The sequence below is a fragment of the Pseudonaja textilis genome, chromosome 5, assembly GCF_049901715.1.
Source record: "Pseudonaja textilis isolate UNSWEBS1 chromosome 5, rPseTex1.2, whole genome shotgun sequence".
NCBI lineage: Eukaryota > Metazoa > Chordata > Lepidosauria > Squamata > Elapidae > Pseudonaja > Pseudonaja textilis.
The window spans coordinates 72996402-73024340 of record NC_141994.1 but is presented as its reverse complement, the minus strand read 5'-3'; the positions used below and the strand labels follow the sequence as shown (position 1 = coordinate 73024340).

The 27939-nt window shown below is 43.9% G+C and overlaps 1 protein-coding gene across 2 annotated transcripts; it reads right to left on the bottom strand.

Annotated features, from left to right (window-relative positions):
- Positions 1–107: 107 nt before the first annotated feature.
- Positions 108–27939, bottom strand: IL15RA (interleukin 15 receptor subunit alpha). 2 transcript variants are annotated; one of them, XM_087935350.1, is made up of 8 exons: positions 27685–27939; positions 10147–10335; positions 7977–8009; positions 6464–6832; positions 5607–5642; positions 4808–4862; positions 2910–3413; positions 108–403 (listed from the first exon to the last, which is right to left on the bottom strand). In XM_087935350.1, exons 1-7 carry the CDS (start codon positions 27845–27847, stop codon positions 3260–3262), a joined length of 999 nt encoding a protein of 332 aa, XP_087791476.1. In that variant the 5' UTR covers positions 27848–27939; the 3' UTR covers positions 108–403; positions 2910–3259. The 2 variants fall into 2 exon arrangements, with proteins under 2 accessions (XP_087791476.1, XP_087791477.1); XM_087935351.1 differs by lacking the exon at positions 6464–6832 and having other exon boundaries at positions 27685–27900.

Here is a 27939-nt window from a genome sequence, read left to right as displayed (position 1 = left end):
AGGAAATTTCTCCTTACTTTCAAGTTGCTTCTATCCTTGATGAGTTTCAAACACTTTGGAGAACCAAGCTTCCTGGCTGTGTGTATCAATTCCCTTTAATTTATTTCTCTCCTTGATTGGCAGATTTTTTTTTTAAAAAAAGGGGGTTTCTATGGATTGAATCTTCTCTCTGTTAGTTGTTCAGAAGTTCCTGGATTCTCCCTCGACAAATATTTAACTCTTTGACATTTTTAAGCTTCCCATTTAGTCAGAAAGTCAGCCCCGCTTGCCAAAACGTAACAAGAGGCCAAAGGTCCCCAGAAAAAATCCATCTTGAGGTTACTTGAACTTGTCGGCTTCTTGAGAACCAAAAGATGGCGGCTCGGACGAGAGAATGTTCTGGAACCACAGACTGGCTCTTCCCCTGAGAAATAAAAAGAACATTTCAAGTCAGTGATGCAAAAATTTTTTTGTGCTGCTTCAAGCAGGAAATTTGCCAAGGTGGATTTTCGGGACCTAAAGGGGATTTTCTTTCCCCTTCTTCTTCTTCTTAAAATAGAGGTTGGATGTCTTGCTGCCAGAAAACCCAGAAAATAAGAGATAAGTCCTCAATGTATGACCAAAGTTGAGCCCGACATTTCTGTCCCTGAGCGAGACATTTGTCAAGTTGAGTTTTGCCCCAATTCACAACTTTTCTTGCCTGAGTTGTTAAGCGAATCATGGGAGTGGTTAAGTTAGTGACACGGCTGTTAAAATGAATCTGGCTTCCCTACTTACTTTCTTCATCATCACTGATGCTGTTACCTCGTTGGGTCATGAAACGTCTGTAAGAAAACCACCAAGGTCAGAGAGCACCAATGACCCCACAGTTCTCCTCCTGCCCTCTCCTCCTCCTCTTCCTTCTCCTCTTCCTCCTCCTCCATTTTCTCCTCCTCTTTCTCTCAGCAATGCCCCTCCCTTCTAGCAGTGATTATGTAACCTAGTTGGATCTCACAGTCCTCCTCCCCTTCCTTCCTTCCTTCCTTCCTTCCTTCCTTCCTTCCTTCCTTCCTTCTCTTCCTTCCCTTTCTCTCTCCCTCTCTCTCTCTCTTTCAACTCCACAAACTCCTTTCCCTTCTAGCACTGATGATGTTAGCTAGTTGGGTCATGAAACATCTAAAAGAAAACCACCAGGCACAGAGAACATCAAGGCCCCCAGAGTTCTCCTCCTTCCTCTTCCTCTTCCTCCTCCTCTCCACAAACCTCACTCCCTTTTAGCGCTGATGATGTTACCTAGTTGGGTCATGAAATGCCTCCAAAGATACCACCAAGCTCAGAGAGCACCCAGGACCCCAGAGTCCTCCTCCACTCCACCAGCCTCCCTCCCTTCTAGCACTGATGATGTTCTCTAGTTGGCTCATGAAACGTCTGCAAGGAAACCACCATGCTCAGTTCCCCGTAGCTTTCCTCCCTTCCTCCTCTTCCACTTCCTCCTCCTCCTCTTCCTCTCTGCAACCTGCCTCCCTTCTAGTACTGATGATATTACCTGCCATGTTTCTCCATAAGACCCTGTCTTATTTTTATTTATTTTTTGCTACCAAAAAAGGCACCAGGTCTTATTTTCAGGGGATGTCCTCCACTGACTAACCTCACTTGTGCACGTCACCCCCTCGGCCTGCTTTCCGCTCTCGGAAGCCTTCAGGAATTTCTGTGGCTGGCCAGGCTTCCCTGAAGGCCTCTGCAGCCGATAACAGAGCTCTGGATTGATCTTATTTTGGGGGTAGGGTTTATATTGGGCACACATGTAAAAATCAAGCTAGGATTTATTTTCAGGATAGGTCATATTTTTGGGGAAACAGGGTAGTTGGGTCATGAAACATCTCCAAGAAAGCCACCAGGCTCAGAAAAGGACATCACAGTCCTTCCCCTCCCTCTCTTCCTTCCTTTCTTTCAACTCCACAAACCCCACTCCCTTCTAGCACTGATGATGTTACCTATTTGGGTCATGAAACGTCTCCAAAAAAAGCCACTAAGCTCAGAGAACACCTCCGACCTCATAAGTCGTCGTTCTCTTCCTCCTCCTCCTTTCTCCCCTCCACAAATCTCACTTCCTAAACCTCACTCCTTGCAGCACTGATGATGTTCCCTAGTTGGGTCATGAAATGTCTACAAGAAAACCATCAAGCACAGACAGCACAAAGCACCCATAATCCTCCACTTCCTCCTCCTCCTCCTCCTCCTCCTCCTTTCTCTCTTTCTCTCTTTCAACTCCACACACTCCACTCCCTTCTAGCATTGATGATGTCACCTACTTGGGTCATGAAATGTCTGCAAGAAAACCACCAAGCTCAGAGGGCACCATGGACCTTATAGTCCTCCTCCCGCCCCATCTCCTCCTCTTCCTCCTCTCCACAAACCCCACTCCTTCCACCACTGATGATGTTCCCTAGTTGGGTCATGAAATGTCTACAAGAAACCATCAAGCACAGACAGCACAAAGCACCCATAATCCTCCACTTCCTCCTCCTCCTCCTCCTCCTCCTCCTTTCTCTCTTTCAACTCCACACACTCCACTCCCTTCTAGCATTGATGATGTCACCTACTTGGGTCATGAAATGTCTGCAAGAAAACCACCAAGCTCAGAGGGCACCATGGACCTTATAGTCCTCCTCCCGCCCCATCTCCTCCTCTTCCTCCTCTCCACAAACCCCACTCCCTTCCACCACTGATTATGTTCCCTAGTTGGGTCATGAAACATCTGCAATAAAACCACCAAGCACAGAGAGTACAAAGCACCCATAATCCTCCTCCTCCTCCTCCTTTCTCTCTTTCCACTCCACAAACTCCACTCCCTTCTAGCACTGATGATGTCACCTATTTGGGTCATGAAACGTCTCCAATAAGCCACCAGAGAACACCCCCCCCCAAAAAAACAATATATTTCAGCTCACCTTACGTCTCTTTCACTGTCTGCAGTAGAAGCTTCCGCTACGCTCAGTCTCTTCCTCCTCCTTTCTTCCCCACGTATGCCTCCGTTGATCTCACCAGGGTGTTGTTTCCTCATCCTCTTCCAACTCCCGTCCGCCCGTTCTTCTCGCCTCTCTCGCTCCCTTCTCGTGTTCAGCTTCCTCTCACACTTGTTGGGATTCTCCTGGCTGCTAGTCGGGGAGAACTCTAGGCGCCCCAAAGAGATTTAAGGGCTCCTTTACGGACAGATACCACGTTCACCCTGACTCCAGACGTCGTGCTTAGGGCCTCTTTCCCAGAGCTCGTAGATGCTTCGATGATCTGCCCAGCAGGATTACTCCACCGGTGGAGGTAATCCTGTTAGCATTGGGTCGTCTTCGTTAACCGGTCCTGGGTCTGGAGAATGGCCGATCGATGCTGGTCTTCCTTCTTCAGATCCCATGGGATCCACCGGGATCTCTTCTACAGAAGGGATCCTGGGCTGCCTCCTGTGGGTTGAAAGGGCATTAATTCACACCAGGGTGGCAAGCTTACCTCGAGAATCTTAGGTCGAGAAGACGTAAGACTGGTAGGATTTTTTTTAAGGCTGGCTTAATGAATAAATTTAATCCCTTTATTTATATTTTGCAGTTTGGGATAATCTCTTGTTTTTAACTGGAATGCGACTGTGTAAAACTACAGGAAGGATTTAACCTGGGTGGGTGGGTGGGTGGAGGTCCAATTTGGCAACTTTAAGACTTGTGGACTTCAACTCCCAGAATTCCCCAGCCAGTGCTGGCTGGGGAATTCTGGGAATTGAAGTCCTAACGTTTTAAAAGTAGCCAAAGTTGCACAGCCTGACCTAAATTAAAAACCTTCAAAGGGTAGAAATAGGAAACTTTTTTATCTATTGTGCCTAAATTTGGACTGTTTTTATTTTTCTTCAGGGAGAAAAAAAAAACATGGAACCAAATTCTCTTTTGCCTGTTGTACAAGTTTGAACCTTGCCTTTATTTTTCTTTAGCAAAAAGAAAAATATTATTGCAGTCATGAAGAACTCTGTCTTAGGAAAATGCCCCCAATATATTTGCAGAAAGAAGAAAATGGGGCAGAAAACAGTCCGAGGAACTTTGAAACGGCAAAAATTGGAGGGACTGGCCAATAGATTCCCGGTTTTGGAAAAACTAGGCCATCACAACCGAGAAAAAAGCAGCAGAGCTGAAGGGATTCAAACCCCCTTCTTCACAAGTTTCTGTGTCCCTGGAATCAGAGGTAAGTGATTCCCACAGACTGGAGAAATGCAGGCTGGGAATTTGAGGGAGGGTCCCCATATAACTAGAATTGCGAGTTTGGGAAAGGCTGAGTTAGCTGAAAGCAATTTTTCTCAAGCTTGGCCACTTTAAGAGGCGTGGACTTCAATTCCCAGAATTCCCCAGCCAGTCTGGCTGGGGAATTCTGGGAGTTGAAGTCCAGCCATCTTAAACTGGCCCAGTTTGAGAAACAGCCAATAAACCAATAAGCTCCAGGAACCATAGAGTCTTATCTAGAGAAGTCAGACCCGGGGGGAATTCTGGGAGTTGAAGTCCAGTCATCTTACTGGCCCAGGTTGAGAAACAGCCAATAAACCAATAAGCTCCAGGAACCATAGTGTCTTATCTAGAGAAGCAAGACCCAGGTGGAAGGGATTCTGGAAGTCCAGCCATCTTAAACTGGCCCAGGTTGAGAAACAGCCAATAAACCAATAAGCTCCAGGAACCATAGAGTCTGTTATCAAGAGAAGCCAGACCCCGTGGGGGGGGGGGAATTCTGGGAGTTGAAGTCCATGCATCTTAAAGGGGCCACGCTTGAGAAACGCCGCTTTAAACCTATCGCCAACATTAAGAATGAACAGAGCTGAGCTTACCGTGACCTTCTACAATAGCAGTAGTACATGAATCCTGCCGATAGGATTACCGCTACTAGAGAGAAAAGTGAATTAAAGGGAATAGTCAGTCCTCAAAAGTTCTAAAAAAATTTTAAAAAATTATTTAAATAAATAAAACCGGGCAAAGCGCACCAACTCCCCATCCCATTTAGACCTGAATAAACCAGGAATGTCTAAAAACTGAGATTAAAAAAAAATATATCCAGATGCCAAGTGCAATTGCCAAATGAAAGCCGTTTTCCATTGTTAAAAAAAAATGTTAAAAATAGACAGGGCTTTACTAGGTGAGGGCCGGTCTCTTTTCATTTTCCTTTTTTGACAGTGTCTCGGATCATTCCTGGGGCCAATTTTTAGCCTGGAGGGTAACAATTCTATTTTTAATGACTATTTTGATATATTATTGTGATTATTAATTGGAGTGGTACTGTGGCCCGGAGATGGAGCTCTCGCCTCACCATCAGGAGGCTGTGAGTTCGATCCTAAGTAGACACAGATATTTCTCTCTTTATTCATGATGAGAATATATCTGCTGAACAAAACTCCGTACTGGTGACAGGAAAGGCACCCGGCCATTAAAAACAACTCTGCCAGCTCCATTCAGTTGCCCAGACTCGGCACCACAAGGGATTATGAGACGACGACAATGAATATTGTGGTCATTAAAAGACAACGACTATTGTGACGATTAATCCTTTAAATTAAAAACGATTAGGTCAGGCCACCCAACTTGGATGGCTGCTAAAAATGCTATATATTATTATTCAGAAACCTTCCTTACCTAACAAAGGGATTCCAGCTCTGAAGTAAACAGAACCTGCAAAAGAAAGAAAAAGAAAATTAAGGAATTAAAAACTGTCTCTTTCTTTTCACCAACAAGCAAACGCATAGCTTAGTTTGTGAGATGCTATTATTTGCAGAAAATGCAAAAACAAAAAAACACCTATATGTTAGAAGCTGGTATTACGACACACAGGCAGTCCTCGATTTACAACCATTCAAAGTTACAACAGCACTGGAGAAAGAGACAATGGTCCTCAGACTTACAACCGTCATAGCATCCCTAAGGTCCCACAACCAAACTTTGAAGCTCAGAGAGCATCAAGGACCCCACAATTTTTCCTCCTCCTCCTCCTCCTCCTCCTCCTCCTCCTCCTCCTCCTCCTCCTCTTCCTCCTCCCAAACCTCAATCTCTTCTAATACTGATGATGTTACCTAGTTGGGTCAAGAAACGTCAGTAAGCAAACAACCAAGCTCAGAAAACACCAAGGATGCCACCATTTCTCTCCTCCTCCTCCTCCTCCTCCTCCTCCTCCTCCTCCTCCTCCTCCTCCTCCATTTTTCCTTCTTCACTCCACAAACCCCGCTTCCCTTCCAGCACTGACAACGTTACCTAGTTCGGCTATGAAATGTCTGCCCGAAAACCACCAAGAGCTCAGAGAGCCCCCAGCATCCCACATGTTCAACCCTGAGCTACATATACTCTCCTCTAAGAGATACAACAAGGCGAAGGGAAACGTATCCACCTGGGGAATACCCTACTCTTCAAACCAAGAGGACATCCGAGCCGCGAAGGGTTAATGCAGACACGCTAAAGAAGGCGGTTGTTAGGAACACGCATCGATGCCTGGAACAAACCTGTCAGGTTATGCGAAACACTCGTATCGGAGGGGTCTGTGGTAATTCCAGGTGTTTCCTCAGAGGGCGTGAACATAGTTTGGCGTGGCGTCCGCTGCGTCTTGCTAGTTTCGTCTGGGGGAAATGGCGTCGTTCTCGGGGAGGGGGTTATACTTTCAGAAACTGTCCCCGGAGTCAACTGTCCACCCCTTGGGGTAGGTGTCCCTGTTGACCCAAGGCTATCGGACGTTGGCTCAGCCGTCCTACCCGGAGTGTTGGTTAAACGTGACGTTCCCAGTACTACTGGCGAGTCGGTCTGACTTCCGTACAGACGTGCAGAGGTGCTCACTGGATTTGTACGCATTGGGGTCTGCGTAGGCCGGGCCGTTTCTGCTTATAGAAATATGGGATGAAGTCAAAATTCTTAGCTACATCTGAGGGAAGATTCTCTGACGTGGTTTTTTTAGTCGAGACACAGAACTCGAGAGGTTAGTAACTGGCTCCTCAGGCAGTTGGCTTACAGAATGGAAGAATTCATCGCGGCCGACCCACCATGGCACATCGGCTGAGGTGAGTTGGCCAAGGCAGGTTGCCCAAAGGAAGTTGGCCACGGTAGATTGGTTGAGGTGATTTGGTCAAGGCAGATTGGTTGAGGTGATTTGGCCAAGCCAAGTTGGCCAAGGCAGGTTGGCCAAGGCAAGTTGGTCAAGGTGAGTTGACCAAGGTATGTTGGCCGAAGTGAGTTGGCCAAGACAGGTTGGTCCAAGCGAGTTGGCCAAGGTGAGTTGACAAAGGCAAGTTGGCCAAGGTAAGCTGGCCAAGGCAAGATTGGTTGAGGTGAGTTGGCCAAGGTGAGTTGGCCTAGGCGAGTTGGCCAAGGCAGGTTGGCCAAGGTAACTTGGCCAAGATGAGTTGGCCAAGCAAGGTTGGCAGCAAGTTGGTCAAGGCACGTGGCAAAAGTTAGTTGGCCAAGGTTGGCCAAGGCAACATTGCTAGGATATTTTTATCAAGAGAACTCACTAGGAAAAAAAATATATCTACGCTTGTGATCTCAAGATAACGCAACTGTCATAAGTATACATGCCAGTTGCCAAGTCCACAATTTTGATCACGTGACCATACGAGTGCTGTGCCAGTCATAAGTGTGAGGACTGGTCACTTCTGTTGTACCTTTGAATGGTCACTGACCACTGATGGTTGTAAGTCAAGGACTACCTACATGATTGAATATTAGGAAGAACAGAGTTGGAAGGGACCCTGGAGGTCCTCTAGCCCAACCCCACACTCAAACAGGAAATCCTACACCATTTCAGACCAACGGCTATCCAGTCTCTTCTTGAAAACCTCCAGGGATGGAGCACCCACAACTTCTGGTGGCAAGGAGTTCCACTGGTTAATTTCTCTAACTGCCACAAATAACATCCTGACGGTGGCCAAAGTTTGATGGTTGACCCAACGACCTGGAGAAGGACCATCCCCTCTTCCCCGCTCCCTGGTTCCCCATGGACTAAGCAAGGAAGACAAGCTCTCCTACCTTGGATGGGGCCTTCAGCTGCGCTGCCCAGGTCTTTGGGGGAAAGAGAAGGGAAAGAGGAGTCAAGGGTTGGTTGGTCATGAAAGCAGCTTAGGATGAACTCAGAAGGGCGACTTCTCATGAAACCCTCCAGAGACATAGATTATTTGAAGGACGAAGAGTTCAAAAGGCACCAGCACGATTGGAGCAGAGCTGCTAAGTGTTATTATTCTATCTCGCTCTCTCCACCTCCCACCGATCGATCAACTATCGATTTATCTATCATCTATCTATCTATCTATCTATCTATCTATCTATCTATCTATCTATCTATCATCTATCTATCATTTATCATATCTATCTATCTATCTATCTATCATCTATCATCTATCTCTATCTATCTCTCTATCAGCTATATAACTCTATATATTTCTATCATCTATCTCTATCTATCTATCTCTATTGAACTATCATGTATCATCTATCGCTATCTGTCATCTATATATCTCTATTTCTATCTATCTATCTATCTATCTCTATCTATCATCTATATATCTATATATCTCTATTTCTTTCCATCTATATCTATCTATCTATCTATCTATCTATCTATCTATCTATCTATCTATCTATCGATCTATCTATCTATCATCTATCTCTATCTATCTCTCTATCATCTATATAACTCTATATATTTCTATCATCTATCTCTATCTATCTATCTCTATTGAACTATCATGTATCATCTATCTCTATCTGTCATCTATATATCTCTATTTCTATCTATCTATCTATCTATCTATCTATCTATCTATCTATCTATCTATCTATCTATCTATCTATCTCATCTATACATCTATATATCTTTATTTCTTTCCATCTATATCTATCTATCTATCTATCTATCTATCTATCTATCTATCTATCTATCTATCTATCTATCTATCTATCTATCTATCTATCTATCTATCTATCTATCTATCTATCTATCTATCTATCTATCTATCTATCTATCTATCTATCTATCTGGAATATAAATCACCTAACAGGTATTTGGGTTAGAAATATATAAACCAGGATAAACATTTTAAAACTGTATCTTTAAGAAAATGCAAAACTGTAATCAGGTGTGGTTTCTCAAACGGCCATAAGATGGAGCCAGAAACCTGGGTTGTTTAGTCTGAGTCTCAGAAGAGAGTGTGAGTGTATCTCTGTTTCCTTCTGTTGGAAAGTATTGCCGTTCCTCCATTTCTTCTAATTGACTGATATTACTGGATTTAATGCAAGTCTGATACTGAACTGTTTTTTGACACTGGAATTTGATATTTGGATTATCCCTGGATTGAAAAATGGACTGATTTTACCTGTGAATGACTTTGGACTGCCTATTTTGGACTTTGCTTAACGTTTCTGGAAGTAAAAACCTAAATTTACTGTACAGTGTATCTGTGTGCTGTATGTGTATTATTCAAACACTCCTCTCAAATACGTCTCCCTGTATGCGCTCATTCTCCTAACGGGGAATTACATCAATTCTATCTATCTATCTATCTATCTATCTATCTATCTATCTATCTATCTATCTATCTATCTATATCTATCTATTATCTCCCTTCCCCCTTCCCTTTCCTTCTTTTCTTCCTTCTCCTTCCTCTTCCTTCCTTCCTCTTGTGTGTTTCTCTCTTTCCTTCCTTTCTTCCTTCATTCCCTCCTTCTCTCCTCCCTTCCCCCTTTCTGTTCTCCTTCCTTCCTCTTTCCCTTTCTTTCCTTTCTTCCTCCCTCCCCTTCCTCTCTCTCTCGTTCCTTCACTCCCTCCCCTCCCTCCTCCCTTCCTGTTCTCCTTCCTTCCTCTTGTCCTCTCCTTTCCTTCCTTCTTCTTGTCTATTTCTCACTCCTTCCTTTGTCCTTCCTTCTTTCTGTTCCCTCCCTCCCGCCCCTTTCTGTTCTCCTTCCTTCCTTCCTCTCCAGTCCATTTCTGATTTTGTCTTTCCAATTCTTGTGGACTTCGACTCCCAGAATTCCCTAGCCGGCCATGCTTAAAGTTGCCGGTCTGGTCTACAGTTAGATCCACTTTCCTCAACACGATGCCCTCCAGCGGTTTGGAGGTCTGGCTTTCTAAGGATCTCCTCCACACCCAGCCGCCTTGGAGATGATGCTATGGGATCTTCTAGCCCACGGCCACAATACTCACTGATGCAAACCAGCGCGGGTGGACTCCATCTGTACTCCCGGGTGGTTGGGTCTTGCTCGCAAACGATAAGGTTGGACCTGCCAGCTTTCCTCTTGAAGTTCTTCAGGCAGGCATATCGCACCCTCCTGTCGCTGCTGTTCTCGGGGTCGATGCGGGCGTTCGGCACCTGCCAGGGGACGCCGCATTTACCTGCGTCAGGTAAAAAATATGGGTGCCGTCAGGGTAAAGATTTATTTTTTATTTAATTATTTTGTCAAAAGCTTACAATACAATAGAAATAAGAATAAACTTAGGTTTAAATATAAGAAATAGGTACTAATAATTGGGGACAATAGGACAGGGACGGTAGGCACGATTGTGTGCTTATGCACGCCCCTTAAGAGCTGACCAGCTGCTACAATGATGTAATGCTGCATACGAATCAGCAAAGGTTTGGGGTTGATATCTCTTTAAGAGCCTGTAATAAGAAGAGGCCCTGTTGGGGCGTATCTCTCTCTCCATGTGTGCTTCCGTGCTGTACTTGTTGCTTGCGGCTTGTTTGAGGTCTGACTAAGGAACGTGTCTGTATATATTCATTGCAGATAAAACCACTGTTTAAATAAAAACCTCTATTTGCTGTATTTGCTCCTGGGTGGTCTCAACGTAGGCATACTGTGCGCACTCTGAGATAGATGATAGATAGATAGATAGATAGATAGATAGATAGATAGATAGATAGATAGATAGACAGACCGACAGACAGGTGAATGGGCGGATGATAGACAGACAGAAATGATATAGGATAGTGATAGAGAGATGATAGATAGATAGATAGATAGATAGATAGATAGATAGATAGACAGATAGATGATAGATAGATAGATAGATTGACAGACAGACAGACCAACAGACAGGTGAATGGGCGGGTGATAGACAGACAGACAGAAATGATATAGGATAGTGACAGATAGATAGATAGATAGATAGATAGATAGATAGATAGATAGATAGATAGATAGATAGATAGACAGACAGACAGACCGACAGATAGGTGAATGGGCGGGTGATAGACAGACAGACAGAAATGATATAGGATAGTGATAGATAGATAGATAGATAGATAGATAGATAGATAGATAGATAGATAGATAAATAGATAGATGATAGACAGACCGACCGACAGACAGGTGAATGGGCGGGTGATAGACAGACAGAAATGATATAGGATAGTGATAGAGAGATAGATAGACAGACAGACAGACAGAAATGATAGAGATAGGATAGATAGATAGTGATAGAGATCGATAGATAATGATAGAGATTGATCGACAGACAAACTGACAGATAAGGATGATGATAGATGATAGAGATAGACAGACAGATAGACAAGAGAGAATGAAAGAGTATCAGGGTAAAGATTTAAGAGCTGACCAGCTGCCACGATGACGTAATGTTGGGAAGGTGTCAGCAAGGTTTGGGGGCTGATATCACTTTAAGAGCCTGTAATAAGAAGAGGCCCCGTTGGGGCATGTATCTCTCTCTCTCCATGTGTAATTGCTGATTGCTGTTTGTTTGAGTTCTGACTAAGGAACGTGTATGTATATATTCATTGTAGATAAACCACTATTTAAATACAAACCTCTGTTTATTTGCTCCTGGGTGGTCTCCCGTAGCCAAACTATGCGCACTCTGACGGTCAGCTCCCACCAAAGGCCACAAGGGGGCATCGTTTTAATTGAAACGATTAATTTCTTAATTTCTTTTATTATTTTTTCATAGATCTGGTGGTCTTTCCTTTATTGTCTCTTGACTACTGTACTTACAGGTAGTCCTCGACTTACAACAGTTCACTTAGTGGCCGTTCAAAGTTATGACGGCCCTGAAAAAAAATGACCGATGAGCTGTTTTCAGCGTTGCGGCCTCCTCGTGGTCATGTGATCAAAATTCGGCAACTGACGCGTATTTATGAAGGTTGCAGAATCCCGGGGAGGTTATGTTTAACCTTTTGCCACCTTCCAACAAGCAAAATCCTTGGGGAAGCCAGATTCATTTAACAACCATGTTTCTCACTTAACAACCACAGTGATTCACTTAACAACGGTGGCCAGAAAACTCGCAAAATGGGGCAAAATTCACTTAACAACTGTTAACGAGAGTTTAGCAACAGAAATTCTGGCCTCAATTGTGATCATAAGCCGAGGACTGCCTTTAATTTATGTTCATTTATCTTTTCTTCTTATCATTTTCATTATTTCACCTAACAATGTTTTTTTTTTCTATTAATTTTTTAATTCGGTTTCGCTATCCTTTTTCATTATTTTCATTACTTCCTCTGTTGATGACTATTACCACATAGGATTAAATTTCTCTTTCTTTATCTATTCATTGTCTTTTATAATTTTCATTATTTCATCTACTTCCTGCTATTTATTGCTATGCTATTTGTGGCTTTTTCTTTTCCCTCTTTATTCTTCTTTCGATTATTTCCATCGTTTCGTCTCTTTATTACTGTTTATGGGTTTTATATTATTTTGTTTTCGTTTAGCTCATGCGGTCGGAGCTTCTGCGGCTGAGGGTTTTGAACCTAACCTCCAGCACCCTGGACTATATAAACCTATTTTGAGGTAGAATAAAAGAATTGGAAGGGACCTTGGAGGTCTTCTAGTCCAACCCCCTGCTTAGGCAGGAAACTCTATACCATTTCAGACAAACGGTTATCCAATCTCTTCTTAAAAACTTCCAGTGTTGGAGAATTCACAACTTCTGGAGGCAAGTTGTTCCACTGGTTAATTGTCCTTAATTAAATTAATTTCTCCCTCGTTCTAGGTTGCTTCTCTCCTTGATTCGTTTCCCTCCGTTACTTCTTGCCTCGCCTTCAGGGGCTTTGGAGAATAGCTTGACTGCCTCTTCTTTGGGGCAGCCCCTCAAATAGTGGAAGATGCTATCCTGTCTCCCCTGGTCCTTCTTTTCATTCAACTAGATAAACCCAATTCTTGCAACCGTTCGTTCTTCATATGTTTTAGCCTCCACCAAGAGAGCTATAAATCATCCTGGTGGCTCTTTTCTGCATACCGAAAATATTTTTTTTTCTTCAATTTTTTTCTGAATTTCCTGTTTCACAACTACGGGGATTGCAACTGCTGGTTTCCAACAATGGTGGTCAGCTAAGGAAGGAAGTTCCCCCTTCAAGGAACAGGGGAGAAATCTCAGCAAAAGGACAGTTTTACGTCAAGGGCCCCAAAAAGCACGCTTGCAAGTCGTGCGCGGCCTTGCCATCACGAGCTCTCCCCACCCCTCTTCCTCCTGGTAGCGCTTCCGGTGAGAAATCTCCTTGCCCCTTCCAAGAAACCTGTTCTCCCCCTGCCCCCACGACTCTTAAAAGCAGATCCTTAAAGGGACGTTCGCTCGTTTCAAGTTTTTTTTTTAATCCAGCTCAGAAATGGAGACGTTGCTTCATTGGGTGGCTAAAGGGAAATTGCAAAATAGAGATTTCCTTATTTAAATTTCTTTCTTTCTTTCTTTCTTTCTTCTTGTGGCTGCTTCATCACTGGAGGCTTTTGAGAAGAGATTGGACAACCATTTGTATGAAATAGTATAGGGCTTCCTGCTTGAAGGGGGGTGGACTAGAAGACCTCCAAGAACCCCCCTGACTCTGTTACACCTTGCTTTATTGTATAAATGGCTAAATAACAGGTGCAGAGATTAATACTTCAATAATGAAAGAAGATTAACGAAACAGAAATGAATACAGATGCATAGAAACACGTAAGAATACACAACGTCAGCGATGCCACTATTGGACTGTACATGAATATAGTTTAAAATGTATAGATTGGTAAATGTAATAGCGTAATGTGGTACAAATATATATAAAAAACCAGTTTTAATTATGATGTACAACACTATGTAATTAAAAGAGATTATATTGTACTAACTGGATCCCTGTGCTTCGCTACCAAAACTATGTGGTGGGGTTTAGTTTTGGGGGAGGAAAATAAGGGGGAAAAAATTCTGCCTCTGCCTACCAGCATCCATTAGTATTCATCTGGCTAGCGTCCTGTCAGTGTGTGAGAGAGTGGAGGGCTGTTTGGAAGCTGAAAGAGTATTTATTGTGTGAGCAAGAAGGAGACAGCAAGGAGCCTGGGCGTGGCTTAGCTCAACTGTTCTGTCCTAAAGCTGCTTGGTGCTGTGAAACTGAAACTCCTCTGCTTCTGTTTTGCATTTGGAAGAGATTTCTTTTCAGGTGGGGAGGGGGAGTAGAACTCCTTAGCATCAGAGCGTGTTAATAATAATAATAATAATAATAATAATAATAATAATAATAATAATAATAATAATAATAATATAGGAAATGCTCTAAATGCTCTGATGGTCATTTTGAAAAACCCTTTCTTAGTGAGCCCCTAGAAGCCAAGAGGAACATACGTGCCAAATTTCAAGTTTGTAGGCTTTACGGTTCTGGAGATTTTGGGATGATGCGTGAGTGATATTTCCCTTTTAAATATAGATATAGAATATAGATACAGATAGATGACCATGAGAGTAATAGTTATAACTAGGATGTATACTGTGATGCATTTTTACATCAAGGGACTTAATATAGTCAGTACACAGATGCTGTCAAATTGGAAATATGATGAACAATAACGGAAAACGTACAGTAAAAACATTAAAAGAAACATTAAAAAGAAAAATTACAAGCAGGTGGGTTGCTTTATTGCCTCTGGACAATATGCCTACCCAAGTGTCTAGAAATTTTTCGGGTTGATGATCTACTACTCAATATAGAAAGTTAAAGTTAATAATCAACTCCTGCGACGTTCCTTGCAGATTAAACACATTGTGCCTACACCCAACCTCTCCGGTTCTTTTAAAGACTCAGGAATATAACGCAAGCTCTGAATGTGGGCTAATAATTCAGTTTAAATCGGGGTTCAGGTGGTCAGGAAAATATTAGGCTGTGCAGAAATGAGCAGGTTAACACTTGCAATTAAACAGAAGGAACAAACTGAGTATTATATGACAAGAGAACTATTTTATCGATGGCTAGAGAGTAAGTATGAAAGTTAAAAAGCAAAGAAGACCAGTGAAATATAGAAAATAGGTTACTAGAATTAAATATGTTAAGGTGAGGATTGTTATAACAGTTAAGATATATTATGTATATCAGTATTAAATCAAGAGTGGAGAATTCATATTAATGTAATGAATAAGGCTGTAAATTCTCATTGTTATTGCACAAGATATTTGTGTATCCAGACGATACACCATTGAATGGAAGACGGATTGTTTCGTATTAAAAAATAAAATAAAAAATTAAATAGCTCACATTGGAAATGAAAGACAAGAAGGATTCTGAATATTACCTAATATGGGATAAGTGGTGTGAGTGGTTAAAAAAATAGATATAAAGGTTAGGAAGAATGGATGATTGTTATAAAATAAGAGACCTTAAGAGATGACAAATGTAAATGGCTATATAAAAAAAAATAGGTATTAAGACTAGGAAGAATGGATTATTATAAATAAAGTAAGAGACCTTAAAAGATTATTAAAGTAGATGTGTAGATAACAAGATGTATAAGACGCATGTATCTGTCGATGCCAAAACGCTGTTACGAATATAAATGTGATTTGTATTTTTGAAAATTGCAAATAAAAACATCTTTTTAAAAAAAAAAATACTAAAGGAAAAAAAATTAAATCAGGGTTCCATTCCATCCAAGTTACTCTGTATATTCTTTCCTTTCCTCCACCACTCTTCCGACAGAAGAAAATTATCCGTGATTCAAGATGTTGGTGCTGTCCAGTGGTGGTATTCAGCCAGTTCGCACCGGATCAAGCGATCCGGTAGCAAAGATTTGGTGTGTCGTAAGTTCTGGCCGGCCACGCCCCTGATCTGGTTGCCCGGTCGCAGCTTGCTCTGCCCGCCCAATGCTCACCCCTTAAGGTATTTCTGTTCATACAATCAGCTGTGCTGGGATTTCCCTTGCTGAGGCCCAGGAAGGCAAAAAATGGAGGGAGGGGCTCAGCCCTCCTCTCCATTTTTGGCCTTCCTGAGTCCCGGAAGAGCCTTACGGGAGCAAAAATGCCCCCCCTCCCCAGAGCAGGGGTCACCAACCTTTTGGACCTTAGGGACCACCAAACTCATAATTTTAAAACCCGCAGACCAGAGACGCTGGGAAAATCCCCCACCCCATTTTTTCCTACTGATCAATCATTCTTTATTTGGGATCGCAGGATACTGTCTCCAGCTCCATTCTCGGGGGAAGAGAGAGAGATAAAGAGAGAGAGAGACTTTTGGCTTCGTGCAAGGAAAGCAGCAGAAGCCGCAGAAGTCTTTCTTTCCCCCCTCCACCCTTTCCCCCCCTCCCCTCACTTCCTTGTGTTGTGTGCAATGCAAGCAACGCAAGCCTTGTGTTCCCATGAGCCATGTTGGCAGCACAGCCTTGTATTCCTGAGCAGCCTGGATTCATTGCTTTGGGGCGGGGGACACATTTTTCTGCGGACCACCAAAATTTTGACGTGGACCACCAGTGATCCCCGGCCCACTGGTTGGCGACCACTGCCCTGGAGGCTCCTCTGAGGCCCAGAAGGCCTCCAAAATGGTGGGGGGTTGGCTGCAAAAAAAAATAAAAAATAAACCATGCCCACCCAGTCACATGGCCACACCTACCTAGCCAAGCCCACAAAACCGGTAGTAAAAAAATTTGAATCCCACAATTGGTGACGTCGGTACTTTGAACCGTCGTTAAGTCAGGGACTTAAGGACGACTCGTACAAGTGACTTATGAAGGTTTTTTTTCAGACTTACGACCATTGCAGCCTCCCCCCTCCGCCTTCCCCCCCACAAGGTCACCCAGTCAAAATTCAGACACTCGCCCCCACCATCTCACATTTATGATGGCCGCTAACATCCCGGGAAGGGTGTCACATGATCCCTTTTGCGATCTTCCCACGAGTCAAATCAACGGGGAAGGCGGGAGGGAGGGGTAAGCCGGATTTGCTTAACAACCGTTAAGCTACTAACTTGAACTGCCACAGGGCTTCCCTGAACCACGGTGGCCAGAGAGATTTTTGCCGCTGGTGGATGAAATTTGCTGAACAACGGTCTCGCTTCACGACACGGAAACCCGGAGCTCCTTTGTGGTCATATGTCCGAGGACTCCCTGGTGCAGCTGTTTGCAGTCAGGGATTTTTTAAAAAATAACAACAATAATAATAATAATAATAATAATTTCAACTGCACGAAGGTAGGAGGCGGTAGGACATGCAGCTGGCTGGCAACCTTGCCTCTGTTTCCTTAAAATCACGTGTCCTTTGGAGGAAAACAGGAGAAGGGGAAAGAAAAAAAAAATCCTTTTATTTATAATGGCAAGAACTTAACCAGGGTGGAAAAAGGCAGAAGTGTGTGTGTGTGTGTGTGTGTGTGTGTGTGTTTTCCTCTTCATTTCAAGGCAATGAGTTCATTTCAGGAAAAAGGAAAGTGAAAAATTGCTCCAGATGTAGAGAGTGTGTCATGCCAGCTGGCTTGTGATGACCTGGGGCGTGACACAAAAATAGCAAAGCCACGGAACTAGAATAAATTTCCTTTAATGCCTCCAACTTGGCCCCCAATGTCCAATTATCCTCGGCTGGGTATCAAACGCTTAAAAAAACCGGTCTACTAAAGGGAAGAAATGCAGTCCTAACCTAAAGCAAAGATAATTAGAAATAAAAAACAACAACGCAAACCACACTGAACTAATTAACACAGCAGGCCAGGATGATAAATTGCAGACGTTCAAAGGATAACACAGCAACCACAGTTGGGAGGTCCACTTATATCCTGTTTTCCCAGCTGCAGCTAATGAAGGGAATCAGGGCCTTTTCCTCCCCCGTAAGCCACGTTGCTCCCTTATCCGTTCCTCCCTGCGTGCCCTAGGATGAAGAGCGGGTGGCCCTAGGTCTTCCTCTGAATGCCCAGCTGACCTGTGTCCTTCCCCAGTTTCCTCCAAAGCCACCAGAGCCACACTCCCACTCCCTGTCAGCTGCTCAATCTCCCCCTCAGAATCAGACTCCAACAGGGGCACGACACACTTATGACAATTGCAGTGTCCCATGATCCCCTCTTGTGATGTTCCAACAAACAAAATCCATGAAGATGCCAGATTCACTTAACAACTGTGTTACTCCCTGAAGAGCCACCCCGATTCACTTAACAACGGGGTCAAAGGAGGTCGTAAAATGGGGCAAAAATGACTTAACTCCTGCCTTGCTTAGCAACAGAGATTAGGGGCTCATTGGTGGGTCGTAAGGCGAGTATTACCTGTGAAAAGGACCCCAAATTGAAGACCCCCCCCAAAAAAAATTCCCTTCACAATTCCCTTACAAATAATTTTTCAACACGTACAGGTGAAACTCGAAAAATTAGAATATTGTGAAAAAGTTCATTTATTTCAGTAATGCAACTTAAAAGGTGAACCTAATATATGAGATAGATACATTACATGCAAACCGTGATTTGGTGTAATTGTGATGATGATGGCTTACCGATCATGAAAACCTCAAATCCACAATCTCAGAAAATTAGAATATTACATGCAATCAGGAAAACAAGGATTGTTCATAGAACAATATCGGACCTCTGAAAAGTATAAGCATGCATATGTACTCAGTACTTGGTTTGGGCCCCTTTTGCAGCAATTACTGTCTCAATGCAGCATGGCATGGAAGCTATCAGCCTGTGGCACTGCTGAGATGTTATGGAAGACCAGGATGCGTCAATAGCAGCCTTCTCATTCACCCACTCAGCCTGGGAAGGAGGAAAATGTTTCCAAGCAACCAAATACTGGAGTCGACCCCTTCGTTTTCGAGAAGCCAAAATTTCCTTAACTTCAAAATGTTGTTCACCTTCAATTAGCAATGGTACAGGGGGATCAACCTGAGTTGGTCTCAAGTCGGAGGTATGTTCAGGTTTTAACAAACTAACATGGAAAACAGGGTGGATCCGTCAAAGAGTTTTTGGTAATTTCAGTTGGACTGCCACAGGGTTCACAATTCGTTCAATTGAGAAAGGTCTAACATACCTAGGTCCAAGCTTTTTTGACTTTTGTGTGGTCTGCAAATATCTGGTAGATAAAAAGACCTTGTCACCCACTTGATATGGTTTTTGTGGAGTTCTCTTTTTATCTGCAATTTTTTTATGAGCTTGATGAGCATCATCTAATGCTTTACAGGTAACCGGCCAGGTAAGCTGGAGCTATATTATCCATTCCTCTAATGACTGAATGTTAGGTTTCTCCCATGGAAGCTCAGGTATGGGTGCAAAGTCTTGTCCCGAAGTACTTTAAACGGAGTAAACCCAGTACTACTATGTACCGAATTATTATATGCCACCTCAGCGAATGGCAATAGGTGAGCCCAATGATCTTGCTGATAATTTATATAACATCGAAGATATTGTTCCAATACCGAGTTAGTTCTCTCACAAGCCCCATTGGTTTGTGGGTGGTGGGTGGAGCTTAGACCCTGGGCAGAGCCCAATAACTTTCAAAAGTTTGAGGTAAACTGGACACCCCAGTCTGAGATTATGCGTTCAGGAACTCCATGTAAACTGTAGATATGTAAAATAAACAGTTTAGCCAATGTTTTTGCAGATGGGATTTTTGGACAAGGTATGAAATGTACCTGTTTGGAAAACAAATCGGTTACTACCCAAATAACTGTATTCCCCCCACTTTCAGGTAATTCCACTATAAAATCCAGAGATTTCCTTCCATGGAGATGTTGGTCTAGCCACGTTTTGTAGTAAGCCTGCTGGTTTACCAGGAGGCCGTTTGGCTGAGGCACAAATAGGACAACTAGCTACATAAGTCTCAATGTCCTTTTTCAAGGTAGGCCACCAAAATTGCCTTTTAACCAAGTGTAAGGTTTTCATGAATCCAAAATGACCAGTGGCTTTAGAGTCATGAGCTTGCTGTCATATTTGGTTTCTCAGCTTCGCTGGCACATATAATTTGCCCCCCACCCATGCCACTCCATCTTTAACCGTATAGTTATTTGAGTGAGCAAGGAACCAATCATCAAGTTTTAGAGCACCTCTTCACTGTGCAGTCAAATCATTTGATAAATCAACTTCCTTCTGTTTCTGGGCTCTGGTAACCACTGGAGCTGTCAACTGTTTGGTTGGGACAATCAGCCGTACCACTTCTTGGCGAGCACTATTATATTGAGGTAATCTAGATAAAGCATCCGCCATGAAGTTCTTCCCTCCTGGAATGTACTTCAATGAAAAATTAGTACACTTAAAGTACTGCGCCTAGCGAACTTGCTTGGAAGACAGCTTCCGAGGAGTTTTCAAAGCCTCCAAATTTTTATGATCCATCCACACCTCAAATGGGTGTTTTTCCCCTTCTAAGAAATGCCTCCAGGTTAACAGAGCCCAACGAACTGCAAAAGCTTCTTTTTCCCAGATGGCCCATCTTCTTTCGGTTTCCGTTAGTTTACGGGAAGTATATGCACACAGTTGCAGAGTCCCCGTCTCGTTTGCCTGTAGTAACACCGCCCCGACTGCAACGTCACTCGCATCGGCTTGGATTACAAAAGGAGCGTCCATGTCCGGGTGCTTGAGTACTGGTTCAGCAGCAAACAGTCATTTCAGCTTCTCAAAAGCGGCTTGACATTCCATGGACCACTCAAAGGGTTTACTAGGCTTCGGTTTCACCTCCTCTTTGGTTTTTTAGGAGATCCGTGATAGGCATTGCAATCTTCGCAAAAGCAGGGATAAATTGACGGTAAAAATGAGCGAATCCCAAGAAACTTTGAAGTTGTTTCCTGGTGCGGGGAGGGGCCCATTCCAAAACGGCACAAACCTTCCCCGGATCCATTTCTATGCCATCATGTGAGATGCGATAACCTAAATAGTCATTTTTTTCCTGGTGGAATTCACACTTGGACAACTTTGCATACAGCTCAGCAGCTCAAAGTTTTTCCAGAACTGACCGCACTAATTTCACATGTTCATCACGAGTCTCCGTGTAGATAAGAATATCATCAAGATAAACCAACACCCCTTTGTATAGATGTTCATGCAACACCTGATTGATCATTTGCATGAATACTGCAGGGGCCCCCTGTAGGCCAAATGGAAGAACGTTGAATTGGAAACAACCCATTGGGCAGTTAAAAGCAGTTTTCCATTCATCCCCTTCCTTAATTCGAACCCATAGTATGCTTCTCTCAAGTCGAGTTTTGTAAAAATTTTCCCTTTGGCCAAGTGGATCAACATATCCTTCATCAAGGGGAGGGGGTACACGTTCTCCCCTGAAATAGCATTCAGGTTTCTCTAGTCAACACATAAACGAAGGGCGTCATCTTTCTTTTCACGGAACAATACTGGGGCTGCTACCTGGGATCTAGCGGGTTGGATGAAACCACGTTCCAAATTCTTATCGATAAATGACCGCAGCTCTTCTAGCTTCCGCGGTGTAATCGAGTACAGTTTCGGTTTTGGGAGTTTCACCCCGGGTAAAATTTCAATACTACAAACTGTTGAACGATGGGGTGGAAGCTCGTCCGAGGCCTTTTCACTGAATACTTCCTTTAAGTCCCAATATTCCTCCGGAATTTTCTCCTCCCCCTTCAGGTTCTCGGTGCCAGTGGAGGCCAGTTCAGTGGGATTATTGAGTTTCGGTTGAGATTGCCCCTCCCCTTCTGGGCGCTGGTCAGTATGTATGCGCAATGACCCTCTCCTCCAATCGACGTGGGGGTTCCATTTCCAGAGCCAGGGCAACCCCAGGATTAGGGGCCGCTCCATCCCAGAAGCCACAATAAAACACAAAGTCTCTCTATGCTTCCCCGTCATCATTTCTATTGGTTCCGTTATGAAATGTGCAGGGCCGCCCCCAGCTACCGATCCATCCAATTGGCAAAAGGCTATGGGCGTTTTTAAAGTCTTCAGCCTTAAGCCCATTTTCTCCATTACCTCCGAGCTGATTACGCACCTTGTGCACCCAGAGTCTAACAAGGCCAGCATTTCCCCTTCGGCTCCCAACGTGGGTACCCTTAATCTCACTGGAATGGTCATAGGGCCCTTGTTTGGACTTACCAGTGAGTCGTCTTCCGATTCGGATTCACTCTCTTCAGAAGAGGTTGGAGTTCCCAGCTCCTCTCTTTTCGAAGGGGCGGTCTCTACAACCTCCTCCGCTTTAAGCACCATTTCGCGAGGCTTCGCTGGTTTTTTTTTCAGGTTTTCTTCCTCCTCCTGGCGCCCCCTTTGCTTCTAACTTGGCACGGCAATCTGCAGCCCGGTGACCTTCCTTTCCACATCGGAAGCAAGCAGTGGTCTTGGGTTTTGCCGCCATTCCTCCCTTTTGAGGTTTTAAGGCTTCTCGAAGGCTGGTGGGGGAGGATTTGCTCCAACCAAACCACCCCGGCGTCTGTTTTGGGTCAGATCACTTTCCACCTCTGCCGCCAGCACATACCACAGCTGCAGCTCACTGGGGTCTCTTCTGGCAATACAGCTTTGATATACATCTTCATTTAACCCATCTTTAAAAGCTTCTATCAGGGCTCCCTGGGACCAGCCTCGAATATGACACGCCAGCTCTCTAAATTCCTGGGTGTAGTCGGCCCCTTATCTCCACCCGATTTATGGTCTTCATCCTAATTCTGGCCTTACGCTCAGCAAGTGGGTCTTCAAACCTGGCCCGCAGCGCAGTCATGAACAGGTCATAATTCATCAACTGAGAGTCATTATCATATGCAAAGTCACCATCCAATTTGCAGCTGTTCCCTCCAGAGCCCTGGTAACACATCTGACTTTTCCTGCTTCTGAGATAAAATCCCCTCCGTATTCCTCCATATGGCTCCAGACTTGTGCCAGGAAGAATCCTAACTCCTTGGGATTCCCCCCTTCCCCATATTTTACTTCCAACGGGGGCACCTTTGGAGTTCTACGTCTTCTGGCAATTACCCCTCCCGCTGGGGGCCCCTGGGCTGCTGCTGCCTGTTGCGCTAGCCCGAGTTGATTTATGGGGGTGTCTGCTCTGATTCTTCTGGCTGGGGCTGCCTCCCCCTCCTCTTCCTCATACCTTTGATCAGTTTGAGGTTCTCCGATAGCTTCATTTAGAAGATGCATGGCTTGAGTTAGTAAAAAATTATTTCTTTCCTTCTCTTGCCATGGCTCCTCTCTTCCACGCCGACGGGCAGTGGTCACTCCTGGAGGAGGCTTTTCTTCAGGATCCTTCCAGCCGATTCCCAGGGACCATTTGGGTTTTACAGCTGGTTTTTCCCCAAGATTTAGTTCTGCTAACAAGTCGGCTTCCTCTAGCAGCAGAGAATCTTGTCCTCCGGTTGCTCCCAGGTCTTCTTGGTCACTGGCTGGATTTGACATTGTGTTCAGATCCTCTGGGAAGAAAATTTACTATTTCTCCGGGTGGGCTGGTAATGTGGAGATTCAGAATAATGTCAGCTGGTGCTCCATTCAAAATCCAAGAAAGAAATACTTAGACTCTTATAATCAGAGAAAAGATATCTTTTACTGGAAATCAAGTGGTAGCAACAAAAGAATTCTGAATCTGAGAAAATAGGCGCGTAAATCACATATATAATGGCAACATTCCCATAACCAATAGTTCAATTGGTTCATCCAATTAAAAGTTGTGTGGATCATCATGTGGGCATCTCCAGGTGGTGATGAGGCCTCTGTCCGTTGACCTTGACGTAGTTTGATAAAGGGTTGCAGCTGCGCGTAGCGTAGGATAGAAACCTAAGCAAGAATGTACCCCCCTCCCAGTTTATACAGTGCTGGTTTGTAACACCTCCAGCTCACTTCCCATAACTATTCCCCCCTCCTCCCCCCGTTACTTATGACAGCCGAAAGATGCAACGCAAAGCGAGAAAAATCTTGAAAGCTGACAGGGGCTCTTGATGCACTGACTCCAGCCTCAGTCCACTCCTTGTGAAAGTCCCCAACACTTTTGAATGGCCTTTTCCTGACAATCCTCTCCAGGCTGCGGTCATCCCTGCTGCTTGTGCACCTTTTTCTTCCACACTTTTCCCTTCCACATAACTTTTTATTCATGTGCTTTCATACAGCACTTTGGGAACATCCAACTTCTTTTGCAATTACCTTTTGAGGCTTTCCCTCCTTATGGAGGGTGTCAATGGTGGTTTTCTGCACAACTGTCAGGTCAGCAGTCTTTCCCATGACTGTGATTCCTACTGAGCCAGACTGAGAGACCATTTAAAGGCTCAGGAACCCTTTGCAGGTGTTATGGCTGAATTAGCTGATTAGATATTCTAATTTTTTGAGTTTCATCTGTATTATTAAGTGTGGTGCCTGATGATTCTTGACGAATGTCTCTTTTCTTTTATGTACACTGAAAGCATTTGCACCAAGACAAATTCCTTGTGTGTCCAATCACACTTGGCCAATAAAGAATTCTATTCTATTCTATTCTATTCTATTCTATTCTATTCTATTCTATTCTATTCTATTCTATTCTATTCTATTCTATTCTATTCCATTCCATTCCATTCCATTCCATTCCATTCCATTCCATTCTATTCTATTCTATTCTATTCTATTCTATTCTATTCTTCTATTCCATTCTATTCTTACTCTATTTTATTTCTTATTCTTATTCTTTTCTATTCTATATCCATCGAGAAGCATCGGGCTTTTATTCCCCCTGACTGCAAAGGACGTTCGTATGTACCTTTGATACCTTTTTATATCTTTTCATATTATAACAAGAGTTGGAAGGGACCTTGGAGGTCATCTAGTCCACCCCCCCCATGCCCAAGCAGGACAGTCTTTCTATTCCAAATATTAGCCTCTACCTAGGCTCAAACTCACAGCCTCTTTGATTGTGAGGGAGAGAGCTCCACATCTATGCCCCTCCGGAGCTGCCATATGTGACACATATGTATGTATGTACGTATGCCATATGTATATATGAGAATCTGGCGTAAGTCCCTTTCTTCAGTCACTAAATGAAACATTCATTCAAAAACTGAAAGTATTGACACTGGGAAAAAAAACCCCACCCTGATTTAATGCCAGGTCCAGATTCACCTATGTACATATTTCAATTATTTCACCATTATAAATGATGTTCTTCTTATCAAATCTAACAAATACAACAATAATCACATTCCCACATACATAATAATATCATGTATAATTTCTTCAAGGTCTCTAATTTAATGACTTTCTTTAATTTAATTGCTTTAATTTCTCAAATTGCTCTATATCAAATCTCTTTTAATTTGTTTTATTCTCTATCCATTGATAAAACAGATTCCACACCATTCAGTTTCTTCTTTTTCTTTGATTTCTAGTCTCAATCTCTTCATTTCTGCACATTCAAATATTTTTTTCAATTATTTTTTCCTCTCTATTGGTATCTTATCATTCTTCCTGTCTGAGGCATATACAATTCTAGTCGCTGTTAAAAACATGTATAATTAAATAAATCTTTTCTTTACTATAGCCTTCTGGTACTATTCCTAGTAGGAAAATCTCACATTTTAAATCTATATGTTGTTTAATCATTTTTCCCAACCATGTGTGCCTTTTAATCCAATACCTTTTAAGCCTCCATGCAAGTCCACCACATATGATAACATGTTCCTGGCGTTTGATGACATTCCCAACAACATTTGAACTTCTTGTCTTCAGATAACAGATAATCAGAGTTGGAAGGGACCTTGTAAGTCATCTAGTCCAACCCCCTGCCCAAGCAGGAGACCCTACACCATTTCTGACAGATGGGAGTCCAGTCTCTTCTTGAAAGCCTCCAGGGATGAAGCTCCCACAACTTCTGAATAACAGAATAATAACAGGTTAACAGAGGTTGGAAGGGACCTTGTAGGTCATCTAGTCCAACCCTCTGCCCAAGCAGGAGATCCTACACCATTTCTGACAGATGGCAATCCAGTCTCTTCTTGAAAGCCTCCAGGGATGAAGCTCCCACTACTTCCAAAGGCAACTTCTGTTCCATGGGTTGATTGGTCTCGCTGTCAGAAAGTTTCTCCTTATTTCCAGGTTGAATCTCTCCTTGGTCAGTTTCCATCCATTATTCCTTGTCTGGCCTTCAGCTGCTTTGGAGAATAGCTTGACCCCTTCCTCCTCTCTGCGGCAGCCCCTCAAATATTGGAAGATGCTCTCCTGTCTCCCCTGGTCCTTCTCTTCCCTAGACTAGCCAGGCCCAGTTCCTGCAACCATTCGTCGTATGTTTTAGCCTCCAGTGCCCTCATCATCCTGGTTGCTCTTCTCTGCACTTTTTCTAGAGTCTCAACATCTTTTTTATAATGTGGTGACCAAACCTGGATGCAGTACTCTAAGTGTGGTCTTACTAAGGCTTTATAGAGTGGTATTAGTGCCTCCCTTGATCTCGATTGTATCCCTCTGTTAATACAATTTAGGATTGCATTGGCTTTTTTGGCTGCTGCTGCACACGGCTGGCTCCTATTTAGCTGGTTGTCCACTAAGACTCCAAGATTCCCAGTGACTGCTATTGAGCCTGGTTTCACCCAGTCTATATGTGTCCTTTGTAGAGTTGTAATTGCAGGAATGTTCCAATCTCGGATGGCAAACCTCAGATAAAGAACGTTTCCAAGCAAATACAACTCAGGCAAACAAAGTCACTAATCTAAAGGAGGATTAGAGAGAGGAAGTAAACATATGTTAGACTTGAACTAGAGATAATTAATTGTACGGATTACTGTGCTAAACAGTAACGAAAGTTAAGCAGTAACCAAAGTTAACCAGTGATAGTGGATAACTAAAAATGTGTATAAATGCAAGACTAGACTCCAGTAAAGATCCTCATGATTCGGTTGTTCATGATCAAATAACTCGACTGCCTCGTCATTACAACAGTCTTTTGGGTTTTTCTTGCCTAAGTGTAAAAGTTTAATTTTCTCTCCATTGAGTTTCATGTTGTTAGATCTGGCTCTCTTCCTACCTACCTACCTGGACTCTCCAGGTGTTGCATACCCAACCAACAGCACCCAACCAACCAACAACAATGAAGAACAGTTATAGGAACTGGGCTTGTCTTGTCTAGGGAAGAGAAGGACCAGGGGAGACAGGAGAGCATCTTCCAATATTTGACGGGCTGCCCCAGAGAGAAGAAAGGGGTCTAGCAGTTTTCCAAGGCACCTGAATGCCAGACAAGGAACGATGGATCAGAAACTGACCCAGGAGAGATTCAACCTGGAAATAAGGAGAAACTTTCTGACAGTGAGAAGAATCTACCCATGGAACAGAAGTTGCCCCTGGAAGTTGTGGGAGCTTCATCCCTGGAGGCTTTCAAGAAGAGACTGGACTAGCATCTGTTAGAAATGGTGTCGGGTCTCCTGCTTGGGTGGGGGGTTGGACTAGATGACCTACAAGGTCCCTTCCAACTCTGATTACCTGTTGTCTGTTATCTGTTACCCCTGCCAGATAGGACAGCAGGGCCCAGTCCAAGGACGCTGCGATTCTCTCCCCCAGCAACCTCCTCACTGGCCGGCTCTGGGTTCGAGAGAGGGAGCGGCACTCTGCACACGCCCCGGAACCCCACTTACCGGTCCCGAGCTCCGAGAAAGCGGCAGCGGCGCCATCCAGGACCAGTGCCAGGAGGAGAAACAGCAGCACCAGCCGCCGTCCGGACAGCGGAGGAGGAGAAGACCCCGGACCCTTCCCCGGGCCGGGGGTGGCGGGACCTCCGAGGCCAGCCCAGCGCCGCATGGCCACCCCTCGTCGCAGTCACTGAACGGAGCGGCAGCGGCCGCTTGCGCTCGCTCCCTCGAGGCGAAGCTCCTCTTTCTCTTTCGCTTTGC

Coding starts and splice junctions, on each gene's coding strand:
- IL15RA (XM_087935350.1), bottom strand. CDS start 27,847: ATGCGGCGCTGGGCTGGCCTCGGAGGTCCCGCCACCCCCGGCCCGGGG. Junction 10,336..27,684: donor TTTCTCGGAGCTCGGGACCG/GTAAGTGGGGTT, acceptor TACCTGACGCAG/GTAAATGCGGCGTCCCCTGG. Junction 6,833..7,976: donor AGCTGAAGGCCCCATCCAAG/GTAGGAGAGCTT, acceptor TTCTATAAGCAG/AAACGGCCCGGCCTACGCAG.